General features: G+C 38.3%; 1 protein-coding gene across 2 annotated transcripts in view; it reads left to right on the forward strand.

The window, feature by feature from the left end:
- The first annotated feature begins 204 nt into the window (after nt 1-204).
- Nucleotides 205-14,640, forward strand: part of LOC127419814 (disco-interacting protein 2 homolog B-A-like) — a 102,770-nt gene continuing 88,334 nt past the window's right edge. For both annotated transcript variants that reach the window (XM_051661566.1, XM_051661567.1), the window contains exon 1: nt 205-440. In XM_051661566.1, coding sequence (XP_051517526.1) covers nt 356-440 — 85 coding nt within the window. In that variant the 5' untranslated portion in view covers nt 205-355. The remainder of the gene's footprint in view (nt 441-14,640) is intronic.

Below are 14,640 nucleotides of genomic sequence, written 5' to 3' on the forward strand. Positions count from 1 at the left end.
AAAGAATACCATGGCACTCCCATTTAACATTACCAAAAAACTGGGTATTACCTTAATACACTTCAGTACTCAGGAAGATTTTCCAGATCACTTCTGTCATGTTGTCGCAAGAGGGCGCATGAGTCTCATCTCGAGGTGTGTGTTTGGGGGTGTTTGATCACACACAAGGGAAGCGCGATCACGTGACCACACAGTGCCGTTGGTGAGTTCTCACACAGCATGGCGGAAGGAGTAGTTGTCTGGATGGATTATTACTCACCTTTTACTTTACGTCTTCTGTCTTGACGAGAGGATTTTTGGACTTTCGAGACGCATTTCACCACACTTAAAACTACTTAAGCGTATTATCGCTACGATGGCAGACCGCGGGTTGGATTTGCTGGCTCTGCCGAAAGAGGTTAGAGAGCAGTTGGCGGAGTTGGAGTTGGAGCTGTCTGAAGGTAAGAGATGAGGAGTTATCAATAATGTTTACCAAGATGAGCCTTTTATTTGACTCCCATGGCCGTATGGCGCTATAACAGACACATATGAGCTGGAATTGACGGCTGTCTACTGTCTTGTGTTGGTTTTACAAAGCTCCCTTTTTATCTTTCTCAGATAATTTCATTTAAAAGCGGCTTTGTCTCACAAACTAGTGAGCTGCTTACATAGGCAGCATGTCTGACGCTGTAACAGACACATGAGCTTTAATAGGCGGCTGTCTACTGTCTTATGTTGGTGTTACAAGCCTAATTTTGTCTCTTCCTGAGAGTATTTCCTTTTAAAAGAGGCTGTGTCTCAAAAACTAGTGAAATCTGGGCATCATAGACTCGTTCGAATCGAACGTTCGAACGCACAAATGATTCCCAAAAATGCATTCGAACGTTTCAAATGCTGTTCGAATGTTCTGAACACGGTAATGATGCCCAACCCCAGACATAGACTAGGTTGGCTGTTCACTAGGTGTTTGAGACACAGCCAGAGTGTGAAATGATGATTTTCTCCTCTGAGATTCTTTCAAACTTATGCAAATGACTGAACAGAGACCCTAGAGTGTGTGTATGGGAATCGGGAAATGGAATGTTGCTCTGTAGGTTCAAACACACGCAAAAGCAGTAGATATTACCTTAAGAGACTGGGACCTTTGTTTGTTCGATGATTCCCATTCAGTCATCAAAAAAAAAAAAAAAAAAAAAAAAAAGACAGTTCTACTAGACGCAATTCCATAGTACTACATACTGTCAGTAAGCTAGATCTAAGGCAACCAAATGCACAGTTTTGTGTCTGTTCGGATCCTTGTTCTTCTAGAAGCCCTTTGTTTTCATATAAGAAATATTTGTTAAAGTGCATCACAGTTTGGTGTCAGTGTCTGGACTGGACTCTTTTTTTTTCAAGTCACGTACATTGAGCAACAACAGTAAATCTTAGTCCCCTGTTTATATTCGGCCTAAATTGTAAAAGTGTCTAATAATGTGTAAAAAGACCATGTGTTTGGACATGCATCTTAGTACAGTTCATCATTTTTTCAGCTTAGTAATAGTGTTACACAACTGGAATCATGTAGTGTTTGGGCCACACTCTCAAACAGCTTGTTCATAGCTTTGTCAACACAGGATGTATACTGAGAAAGCCATAAATAGAAACTGTAACCTGGGTAATTCCACATTTTATGACTGTTTGATGGTATACCTTAAATTATTAGTGACAACTGATAAGCCACATGCTTGCGATACAGCCACACCATGATATGAGTTTATCTAGGGCAAAAGACCTACTGCTTTGCATGTGCTCTAGAGGTCTGTGACTTTTGGGAGTGTGTGAAAACAACATGAATGCTCTTGCAACTGCGTGTTTAGTGGAGGGGTTTAGTGCCCTGGGGGCAGGTGAGTGATCTGGTGTGTTTGGTCAATTGGAGGGAGGTTGCAGGATCCCTAACCCCCTCCTCCCATTAGAGCAGCTGCTTCCCGGACAGTCACTTCCCCATCAGCACGTCACACTCATGTCCCATGCTCTCCTCTGTTTGCGCCATCACCTTCTCTCTCCTTGAGGGACTTGCGTTGACTAGTTCCTGCAGAGATAACTCAAATGACGCACCACTCGCTGACCAATCAAAATGTACCTGGCTTTAACCCAAGCACTTTAATCAGCTTTATAGCATTTGATAAGTTTATCAAGTTGAGTGTGAAATTATGAATGAGTGTGTTAAGACTACATGCACCCCAATACACAGATAACTACCAAAAATCAGCTGATTTAAAAAAAAAAAAAAAAAAAAAAAAAAGACAACGCAAGAAAAATGTGTTTACATGAGATTTGAAATCATCTGATTCTTCTCTGCTTTTGACGTCAACCTAAACTGTCGTGTGCACAACACTTAAAAATACCAGTAAAGGTGTTCAAAGCGAAATTTGCGTAATGGGCAAAGTCTACCTGTGTCAGCTGGGTTTTGTGAAACCCGTTTATGACCTTTCCCCAAAGGAAAAACGTTTCAGATGTTTACATGACCACACACATTGTCGGCCAGTTAAAGGGATATTTCACCAAAAAAGTATAATTCTCTCATAATTTACTTAGCCTAAATGGCGTCTTAAACTTGTATGACTTCTGTGGAACACAAAGATATTGTGATGGAGATATGAGGTGTTTTTATCTATACAATGTAGGGCTGAGTATTGATACAGATTTCCCAATTCGAATCAGATTCACAAGCTTTCGATTTCCGTTAAATATAGATTTAAATGGGTATATTTTAGTTATAATATCCCTTTTGCTTACATTTGAAATAAATGTATTTCCCAGCTTTTGCTGTTAATTATACAGGGGCCTTCTAACTAGGTACAGTAATAAAATATACATTTTACTAATTAGGTTTTATTAGCTTTTCATCATTTTGTTCTCATTTTAGCTTTTTAAAAATGAAGAAATCAATGAATTTAATCAATAAATACAATATTTTGCATATATATTTTGTTACATGTTTAATGTTTAATTACATTATTTGTACTATTTACAGGTATTTATTTACATACATTTTTTGAACACTTGCTAAAATCCGGTATTGTCTCTTTAAAGGTGCAGTATGTAATAATTTTCATGTAATACTTGCCTTTTTTTACCAATGTGTGAACGGCTTGTAACGCAACTTAAAAACCTAGGTTGCCTATTAAAGCCTGTAGACTGATTATCATGAGAAGGGAGCGGGTCGCTTTTGCCAGGAAAATCCAAAGGATGTGACATTTATGCGCGCTCCCGAGAGCCTGCTACTGAATCCCGTCTGGCTAAGCGGGAACGTGATCGTGGTCGTTTGAAAATTAGAGTGAACATCGGCAGGGCATTTGATTCCTGGAGGGACCTTCGTTCGGTTTTGGGGATCAAAACCGAACCTGAATTGCCGTTCTTCTTATTGGACAGGTAAGCTTACATAACTGAAAAGCATGTGAAATATAGTGCCTTAAGGATTGATCTGTGTAATTTTAGCTAACTTGATCTTGTCTGCTTACACTGACAAATTGCAAGCTACCTTGCTTCGTAACTTTCAAATAATTTGAACGATCTTCTCTTTATACTAAAAGTCAGGTATACAGGATAAATTTAAGCAAATATGCTGGTTTCTTGATTGTAGTACAACATATGACATACAAAACATACAATAGTGCAACATAACAGTGCAGTGCAACAGTAAACTGTCTGGTATAGTTCGGTAGTATGTAGCTGTATGTGTGTATTAGTATACTATGTTAGCTGATAATTAGTTTTAGTTGAGTTTTCAAATTTGTAGTAAAACAATCATAGCTGTGTAATTTTAATTATGCTACCTCATCTGTCAGCATGATGCCGGTGGATCACGTTCAGTCTCTTTGTACGTTACGTCGTTATTTTGGCTGATGCTCGCTCGCTTGTGTCCCTATGGAGTGTGTGCACGAGCACGAGCGAGCAAGTAGCTGGCTGCAGTTGACTTAACGGCCACAGGTGTCATTAATAACAAGGGTTTCTGACTCTTACATACTGCACCTTCAAGGAAACCGGCATTTCTGTTAACAGTGTCTTTTAGAGCCCGACCGATACCAATTTTAGAGGGGGAAAATTCACCGATTACCGATATGGTTGCCGATATATAAAATTTTTGAGCTGGAATGAAAACGGACCTTTTCTATTTGGATTGTGCACCGATGTTGCACCGATATGACTATGCAAAGGTACTCAGAAGGCTGCTTTCTTAAATATTTTTATCTAAGAATATTTGAAGTTATTATTATACATTGTCAACAAATTCTAGAAATGAACACTGAGAAAATAAAGAATAAATAAAAATACAATAAATAGCTTAATAAACATCAGTACTGTATGATTAGTATACGTCAATTGCTGACCATTAAAATAAAGAATAAATGAAAATAAAATAAATAGCTAAATAAACATCAGTACTGTTTAGTATCAGTCAAATACTGACTATTTTAATACTGCCAGTCATTTAGAGGCAGGGTGTAAAACGAGAAGCATTTACACCTGCCGAGACAAGAGATAAACAGCGGCAGCAGTGTTACACCGTATTGTGCTATACAAGTTCAGGGGAAACTTTCAACGGTGGAAAACCAGACTTTTAAATATTACATTTTATAAATGCAGCGACTGGAATTGTTCGGTTGAAGGGGGTACCAAACTGTGAATCCTGAACAAAACAGTTTGGTGAATACATGTTTACACATTAGCTTCCTCTCAGCTGACAACAATGAAAGTAGCTACATGGTTAGCTAGTTAGCTATAAGCTCCTTGCCACGGAGAGCAAAAGACGGACAATGTTTATTTTACTTTCCGGTATTGTGTCTCACCAATTAGGTAATAACATCTCGTGAAATCAACACTCAACAGACACATAGAGTAAAAGATCGATCTTGGGATTTAAGAATCAATATCAAGATCGTTCAAATGAAAATGACGAATGCAAAGTTTTACCCACCCCTAATACAATACAAGTCAATGGGGTCCAAAACTTTCAAGCTCCAATAAGGACATAAAGGCAGCATAAAGGTAATCCATACGACATACGAGTGGTTTAATCCACAAAGTCTTCTGAAGCGATACGATCAGTTTTGGGTGAGAAACAGACTAAAATGTAACTCCTTTTCTCACTATAAATCTTGCCATCTGAAGGCTCTTTGGTGATCATGATTTGAAGCTTGATTACATTTCTGTAATCGAGCTTCAAATCATGCCACAAAAATATTTGTTTGTGTTCCACAGAAGAAAGAATGTCATATGAGTCATACGACGGCATAAGGGTGAGTAAATGATGTTTGGGCAAACTAATATAAATGCTTCACAAATCTTCCATGTTAATCTGTGTTTTTCTAACAAGCCATCACCGCTACAAGCATCAAACGAAAGGACGTTTAGTCAGTCTCTTGGTTTCTTTTTGGCATGACATATTTTTTTTTTTTTAATGTTTTATCAACGTCAGTCCCTCACAGCCTCATTTTTATTCACAAAAAACAATATAAATAAAATATGGTGTTTACCATGAATAAGGTGTATTACACATCGAATATGTTCAGAATGACTGTGATTGTGTCGCTCCATGCAACATTTTTGCTTTCAGGGTGGACAGACAAATTATGCCTACTTGTTGTGACAAATTCCTTGTATCTTAAGATACAGTGTTAGGTAAACTATGGGCACTTGATATGGATGTCTTTTCTTTAGTCAAATATTCGGCTATAGTAGACAATAGACATACTGTAGTTGCCTGATCTGTATGTGAAACACTTAAATTAAACTACACTACTGTGTACCATAACCACAAATAATACAAAACCCATATCCCTTTTTGGTAGACAACTAAAAAGCATGTTGTCTGAATTTAAAATGTGTTATTGCCATTGTCATGTCTTGTCATGCCATTGTCATGTACTTGAATTTTGTACTAGTGCATGGTTTTCAGAAGGTCAGACTGCCTGTTTGATCTTGAGTTAAACACAAAGGGTAGAAATGTGTCCCATTATCACGGTTTGTGGGGCTATTTACAGTAGGAAAGAGACTGGCCAAATTATTTCCTAAATAATGACCCAATTCTGCAGGATTGTGTTATCATAGTAACAATAAGCACCATTGAGATGTTCAGGAGGACTATGGTGGTTTGGATCTGAATTGGCATTTGGGCCTTTCAACTGAAACCTTTGTGTTTCCAAATGAGCAGCTCTTTTAAGAGAGGAAACATAGACACAATCTGTGTGTGCAAGTATCCACCGTTTGGGTTCCTCGCCAAACAGGGCATTTTCTAATTGAAGGCTATTCAGCAAAAAGGCTTGCTGGCTACAAATACCGTAAAGCCCTGTTCACATTGTCAGTGATTTTGTCGCTGGATATTGCTAGTCTCTGTATTCTGTGTCGCTATTGGGCATTCCTACTGTTGTCGCTCTAACGTTATTGGTCGGTTGCACGACTGGCCATAGCTATAGAAAATCTGATCACAGATGAGATAGATTTTGCAGGTAAAACTAAGATTTAATTCTTATTTATTTGACAAGGAATATTTTTTTTTTTTCTAAAATGGAAAAAGCTGAAGGGAGAGTGTTTTTATATAAACTGCAGCAGTGCTAAATGCATCATATCATTAACAAGACGAACAATCTTTGAATTTATGAATCAAACTTACTCAGAATGTTGACAATGTCTGACGGTTTATCATGCATAATTTTTTAAAATTATGACAAAGTATATAAACTCACTAAGCACTTTATTAGGAAGACCTGTACACCTACTTATTCATGCAATTATTTAATCAGCCAATCGTGTGGCAGCAGTGCAATGCATAAAATCATTCAGTTATGGCTCAGGAGCTTCAGTTAATGTTCACATCAACCATCAGGATGGGGAAAAAATGTGATCTCACTCATTTCGACCGTGGCATGATTGTTGGTGCCATGCGGGCTGGTTTGAGTATTTCTGTAACTGCTGATCTCCTGGGATTTTCATGCACAACAGTCTCTAGAGTTTACTCAGAATGGTGCCAAAAACAAAAAATATCCAGTGAGCGGCAGTTCTGCGGACGGAAACACCTTGTTGTTGACAGAGGTCAACAGAGAATTGCCAGACTGGTTCGAGCTCACAGAAAGGCTACGGTAACTCAGAGAACCACTCTGTACAATTGTAGTGAGCAGAAGAGCATCTCAGAATGCACAACATGTCAAATCTTGAGGCGGATGGGCTACAACAGCAGAAGACCACATCCGGCACTTTATTAGGACCATAGTTCCTAATAAAGTGCTCAGTGAGTGTAGAACAGTGAAATAGGGCTGCTCGATTATGGCAAAAATCTGAATCACGAGTATTTTGGTCAATATTGAGATCACGATTACTAACACGATTTAACACGATTACTTATTGACTTTGGAAGCATCATGCATATATTGAACTTTTTTTTGTTTTTAAAAAGTTTTTTTTTTAACAGTGGATTTCCTTGAACTTGAAACGTAAACTGCACTGGGTAGGGGAGGAGGCTATTGTCATATGATAATTATTTTATGTTACATATGACTAGTAAACAGTCAGTAATAAAATAACAATAAAAAAAACTGATTAGATTAAAAATAACAGAACAAATTAAGAAAATTCAGTGCTTTTTTAACAGCTTTAAAAAAATCAAGCATTCTAGTAAACATTCAGAATGAAATGCAACATAAAACTACTACTGGTCTTTACTGTATGATTATTATACATTAATACTTTTTAAAGCTACTAAAGTTACTCAGACAAGGGCAGTGAGTGGTTTTCTTGTTATGGTTGTTTGATTATTACACTAGACAGCAGCAGGTCTATTAGCTTACATTTACACTTACAAGTCTGACATTTTAATACAAATCTGCTTTTTTATCCGCTGTTTACGTTCACTTTAGACATCACTCTCTGTGTTTACATGAATACCTCACCAAGACGGGCATTTTGGCGGAATTTTGAAATGTATCTGACCGTTCAGGCGCGCATTAGCGCAAGCATTTTCGGAACACGTGCATGTTCAGCACACACACATATGCCACCTGTCAATCAAACAGGGCACAGCTGTTACTAGATCACTTGCGGATTATAAAATTGCATGCTCTTGATTACTTTCAACAGCAGAATAAGAATAGGAACTTTCTATAAGTGACACAGGCCTAGCCTATCACAAATATAGCCCGTTATTTTTTCGTTATTGATGTTTTAATCAGTCTGCTTGTCCAGTCGGGCAAGTAAATTCTCTTTCACTTGCCCCTTCAAAAACGCACTTGTCCCGGACAAGCTTTAATGTCGAACCCTGATTAAATATTGAATTCAACATTCTCAGATAACAATTTTTTCTTCTGCAGTGTAGCTCCTGAAGTGAATGTACATTGTTTTAAAGGAGTTTTAGATATTATTTTGGGAAACAAGCCAAAAAAGACTAATATAAAAACATATTTTGTTCCAGTGTTTAATGGGCTAAGACTACACTCACATTTATGTTCACTTCGATCCATCTTTAACTCATAAAAAAACAAAGTTTCTCTTAATAGAGCTGCGTATCGGCAATTTTCTTCATGATAAGATACACATAGTGAACGTGACACATATATTATGATTCACTATGTCGCGAGCCATCACGTTATAATCTTGCTGCAGCAAACGCACGCAAGTGATGAGCGTCCCCGTGCCAGAATGTGCATCAGCCGGGAGAAGATTCAGTCTCTTCCCTGGTCACTTCACACAACTTACAGATGCTGCTCTGACCGCACAGAGAAATGCCAGTTTCGGAGTTTATTTTCATAACCCGCTTCCTTATTTGAACTTTAATAAAGAATGCTTTAAAGATATACCGCCGGGGTGTTTCATTGCGAAATGGAATGCGGCACAATAATATTTATCTCAATTATCTTGTTTTCATAATCGTTGGAAGCCAAAATCGTAATTGAAAATATAATTTTATGAATCGCCCAGCCCTACAGTGAAATCGGTGGCAACATTAACTTCTCCATCTTTCCTGCGTTCAACTCTCTCACGGATGCTGTGAGCTTCACTTCTTCACTCCCATTGGTAGTCGCTGCTCAATATTGCTCTGCATTTTCTTAAAGTTAAACTTTTCTCAGCTTTGTCGCATCTTGACTAGGGATGCACTGACACCACTTTTTCTCTTCCGATCTGATTCCGATATTGGAAATCTCAGTATCGGCCGATACCAATCCCAAGCCGGTACCAGTGTTGTTATTTTTTTTGCATAATCAGTTTAGAATATCTTTATTGTGTGGAATTAATTGGGAGTACTCTTTAATATGAAAAGAAACACAAACCTCTAACTACACATTATTTCAATATAAATGTATAGCTTGTTAAGAAACACTTTATTATTAACTAGGATACTGGATAATGTAGCAGCAAAATGAACAGTAATTCCAGTGTAAGTCATCAGTAGAAAAGAAACCAGTGTTTTATTTTTGCCTTTTTTTTTTCTTTTCTTTTTTCCAAAAATTTTTCAACTTGCATCTGGACTTTAAAGGATTCAGATCTGTTTATTGTTTAATTTAGTTGTAAGACATCAGTCCACTTTTCATTCACACAGTTATTCTAAATGCATATTATAAGTGAACCGAACTATTGAGCATCTACATCTGAGATGCTGTTCTTGAGTAGCGTTCAAATATTGCGCACCGCTTTGAATGCTAAAAATAGCCGCGAGTGCATCACCAGCCTGTGCGTGAGTTTGTGTCAACAGAGCAGCACCATTCACTAACGCGCTGGCACTGCGCATACTATATATTTACTTATTAAACACAGCCTTTTGTGATTCACAGAGCTATCGCACGTCTTCAAGTGGCTTTGAATAAAATGCACGAGTCATATGAACTGCTTTAATGGTGTTTTTATTATTCTTTTATGTAATTTTTGGAGCTTGACAGTAACGAACGTGACTAACACACCGTATCGGATTTGGATTGGGCTTGTCGGACCGATACCCAATCCGTCTAAAAGCTTCAGTATCGGATCGGTGCATCCCTAATCTTGTCATGCCCTCATCCTTTTGCCAATAGTCGTTGTCGCTCATGTCGCCAGAAGTCGCCAGCTCTCATTGAAAATGAATGGTCTCCTGTCACTTTGTAGCTGCGAGTTACTGACATGTAAACAGGGCTTAACAGTTAATCTAAATGCTTCAAAACAAAAATAACACCTTGTTAATATCTGTATTGAAGTGAGCCCATTATTATAATTCTTCTGCGTCTAACAGTGCTAGTACAACTTACAATTAAACCAATGCTGTCATGTAAATTTGTTTCATGGGTTGCAGGAAGTCAAGTGCAGCCTGAATCTGGTCAATGTGTGCCTCTCTTTGTCTAACCATCTTAAGGGTGAAATTGAACTCGAACAATAAAAAATAGGCTAGTTCAAGCTCCTGGTGACATTGTAATCTCTTCTAAATAGTTTATTGTTCTTCACTCTAGAACAAAGGAAAAATAAGCCTGCGTCTTCTAAGCAGCATGAACGCCTCCCATACCATGCTAGCTTTTAAAAATCTAGCATTTTTGTGGCTTTGGTGGATGGCTGTGATGCAGAGCTAATGTGTGTAATTTGTTAGTATTGATTGTTGTTATGAAGAGGGTTGTTGAGTTCATATTGTCTGTTGTATGGAGACTGAATGGTTTACTGCCACTATCCTGACAGAGGGGGCATGTTATTGCCAATTGCTTCCTATCTAGGACACAGAGTGACCAAATATGGACTGAACCCAGCCTGAGTCACTCTCCCTCACTCGTTTTTTTTCTCTCTCTGTTTTAGTCTTTTGGTTTGTACATGGCAAAGAGTGCAATAGAGAAGGACAATGTGTGGATTTATATCTGCAGCCTCTCTGTTTTTCTTTTTTTGGCTAGTACTCTGTCTAATTTTAGCCATAAAGTTCTTTCCTTTCTTGCCCTCATTTCTTGTTGTTTTATTGTGAAATCTATCAAATTGTTATTAGACTGGGGAAGCCATGGTTTCCCTTTACAAATTTACCGACATGTGCTACATCATGAAGGATCTTAATAATATGGTCACTGTTCTGAATAAGCAACCTAGCGGTTGTGTGACTGAAACTAATTGCGTGCAGATATACCATGACTGGATGTAGACTGTCACAGTACCTCTTTTATCCAAAGAACCTTTTGTTACACATTTTATGGAAGAAAGGTATGTCATAACTTGCAGTCATATCAAGTAAACAAGTGAGGTTTCTTAACTTGAAACTTGTAATATTTCCAAAACTAAAAAGGTCCAAGCATAAATATGAACATACATCGGCATTTTGGTGGAAAGGGGCTATGGTTCTCATTCTGAGCCTGTGCTCGGCTGGTTCACGGCCGGGGAAATCTGGAGCCTATAGTAAACTCGCCGCGCTTTTCCACTGACTTGAGAGCCGAATGGTGACATAACGGGTTACGTGGCTACGCGTTAGTTTTACGTGACTACCTCAAACATAAACAAACATGGCGCATCACTGTGTTTGTGTAGCCTATAGTTGTTTTTTTTTTTTACATATTTAAACATACAGAGAAATGCAATCCAACATTATTACATTACTCAACAAGATTGCCAGAGACGATACTACACCCAAGATGACAGGTAATTACATTATTTATAATTTTTTTAAAGTGGCTTATCTTGCTAAGTACTCTAAACTGTAAAAGTGGAATCGTTTTTAACATTGGTGTAGCAGATGGATATATTTGTTTTTTGCCATTGCATATATTATTATCTTTACATCTTGATTGAGAATACCACCAGATTACATAACAGATAACCGCGATCTTCCTAAGTGAGTAATCCCCTTAATGAACAAAATGCACATTAGAAGAGTGTTAGGAAAGCTAACAAAGTTGGCAGATATAATTATTTACCAAGATGCAGAGGACATCAGTGATTCGGTGTTTATCTCAAGTGAGACCGACTAAATTCAATGCACCAGTTAGTTAGCAGGATGGTCGTTGTCCAAGAACAGAGTCCAAGACATTGTTTCCCCCTCCACTGGTGGTTTTGCTTGGGTCTCTTATGCTCCCTGTACTCTCTTTAAAGTTTTCAATTTGTTTAGGATATGGCAGTCATCCAATTAAAGCCAGCGTGCATCGTTTCTTGCCGTTTCTCCTCGAAGACTTTTTTCTTTTGCAATCTCTCTAGTTTATCTTGGATCTCTGTAGAAGACCATATAGCAAGTAGAGGTGTGCTTTTTAAGGTCTGACATTTTTGTGGGGTTTTAATTGTTGTTATTGAGTGGAAAAAGTACTTCTTGCTGCAGACGGTAGCTACTGTTGTTGTTTGGAAAACTACCTGCTCATGAAACACAATCACGCCCTCCACCCCCGACGTAATCGGTTCCTGTGTAGAGAGAACAGCAAGCTTTTGGTGCCGGATGGAACCAGATGGAAATATGAAGAACAGTTTCAGAAGTCACACCTGTCCAGGAACCCGTCCCCGAACCATGTCAGTGAATATGGGCTATGTGCGAACTTGAGGGGAGCTAACATCATACATCCACTTAAAATCATCTTGAAACCAGTCGGTCGAAAGTTATTGCAAGAATCACTCAGAAAAGTGTAGCATTAGGGGTGTAACGGTTCAAATTTCTCATGGTTCGGTTTGTATCATGGTTTTGGGTTGCGGTTCGGTACGGATATGTTCAGGGGAAAAAAAATATTACTGCCAGATCCAAAGTAAAAATATTCTATTTGGTAACAGACAGTTCAAGAGATTTGCCCTCACTACAAATCTCCATGGTTTTACTACAGTAACCATAGTTTAAACATTGTATTTGTAGTAAAATCATAGTGACCACAAAATTAACATGGTTACTGTCATGGGTACAATACTATAGTAAAATCAAGGTTACTATATGGAAACTACAGTATAACTGTTGTAAAACAATGGTTAATTGTATCAAAACTATGATTTCTGCCAAGAAAACAATGGTGACAGCAGTCAATGTTACTTCAGTCATGGCTTCTACAGTATTACTACATAAAACCATGGTTCAAAACTATCAAAACCATGATTTCTGCTAAGAAAACCATGGTGACAACAGTCCTTGTTATTACAGTCATGGTTACTACAATATTTGTATTCCAGACTCAAGCTTCATAATAACAGCGAAATACTACATTGTTTTCTATTCACTACAGTTGTATGTAGAGTAGCAATATTCACAGATAGCAGTGGTATTCGGCTGAACTCTGTGGTGAAGCGGCTCAGATTATGAGCCCAGGCCAGGGGCTGTTCAAACAGACGGAACACAGCAGACTGGAACTGAACATGAGGATCTCGAGACACACAGTTCCAAGTTGAACATCTTTCCTGACAAAGCATTTAAACAACTCATTGCTTAATCTGAGAAACGCTTATAAGAGAGTAAGACGCAATGGCCAAAGACCTCCACCAACTGAAAGGGGCTGAACGCTTTTGCAACTATCCATTTGTTTTTCTATGTAAATGCATGCTAGAAGCATTTTTGTTTATTCAGCATCTCGTGCAGGAGTGCTGTTTTTTAGATGATGTGTCTAATTAAAAAGAACTTTAAAAGCATATTGAGACACCTGCTTTCTGTTAAACTGTATTTGTTGCGCTGTGTCTAGCCTTTTTAAGTGCAAGAATGTGATTGATCAGAAATCATGGTATTACAATGAGGATTTTTATAAAAATTGAAATCAGATGCATTTCTGATTTGTTTATACGTTTCTCTTGGCTGCATGAAGATATTAATTTGCTTTCTCACGTCACTAGCTTTAAATATGCAACTTAACTGGCAAACAAATGCATAAACGTGACCAGTTGGTTATAAACCAATGCAAATAGATGGTAATAGATAGTTACAATCGTGACATTTAAACTTTTGGGTAGGACTTGTGTGTATTTTTGTCACATTGTTCTAACCGCTTGAGGTTAGCTTTAATGTTAGCGTCCTCTCAGCCTTGTCGGCAAACATACTGCTGTTCTCTACTAATGCAGCATCTAGTCAACAAATTAATTACTTTATAATGATATGACAACGTGTACTGTAGTGTACTGTATACATACCTTTTCATTGTTGATGTTTTAAATCTGCATCTGAAGTTTTCCACTCCATGCAGAGTGTAGTCTCGCGTGTCAAAACAAACAGCAAAAGGCATCAGTGAAATGATAGTTTTTATTTCGCCTCTAGAGGCCACTCTCATACAGTATAACGACAGCGGACCCTTCCCAGCCGCTCCAGCACCGGATGCAACGTGGAAAATCTATCGGTGTGGATTTTTGCCGATTGTTCCAGAAATCTGTGATTGGTGATATGTCTATCGGTCGACCTCTACACTTTAGTTCTTGTTTCACGTCTGTCCGAACTACCACCGAGTGCGTGCTTAAAGATAGAAAGGAGTGTTTCTGTGTGCAGTTTTGGGCTCACCTGAGCAAATGCTTACTGAACTGTGGTTAGCGAACTGTAAGGTTCGTTTTTTTACCGAGAACCGTTACACCCCTAGTATTTATACTGAGCACTAAGCTCAGACAGATGAGACTGATCAGATATCCAGGCACCTTTCCCTCAAACAAAAGCCCAGAGCCTCATCTCCTGGGCCCACTGGGTCTGCTCCCTCAGCATGGATTTTGTAAGGGAACAGTCCAGGCTGCCCTTGGGCTGTGAATAGATAATGTTGCATTGCT

The sequence above is a fragment of the Myxocyprinus asiaticus genome, chromosome 29 (assembly GCF_019703515.2).
Source record: "Myxocyprinus asiaticus isolate MX2 ecotype Aquarium Trade chromosome 29, UBuf_Myxa_2, whole genome shotgun sequence".
Classification (NCBI taxonomy): Eukaryota; Metazoa; Chordata; class Actinopteri; order Cypriniformes; family Catostomidae; genus Myxocyprinus; species Myxocyprinus asiaticus.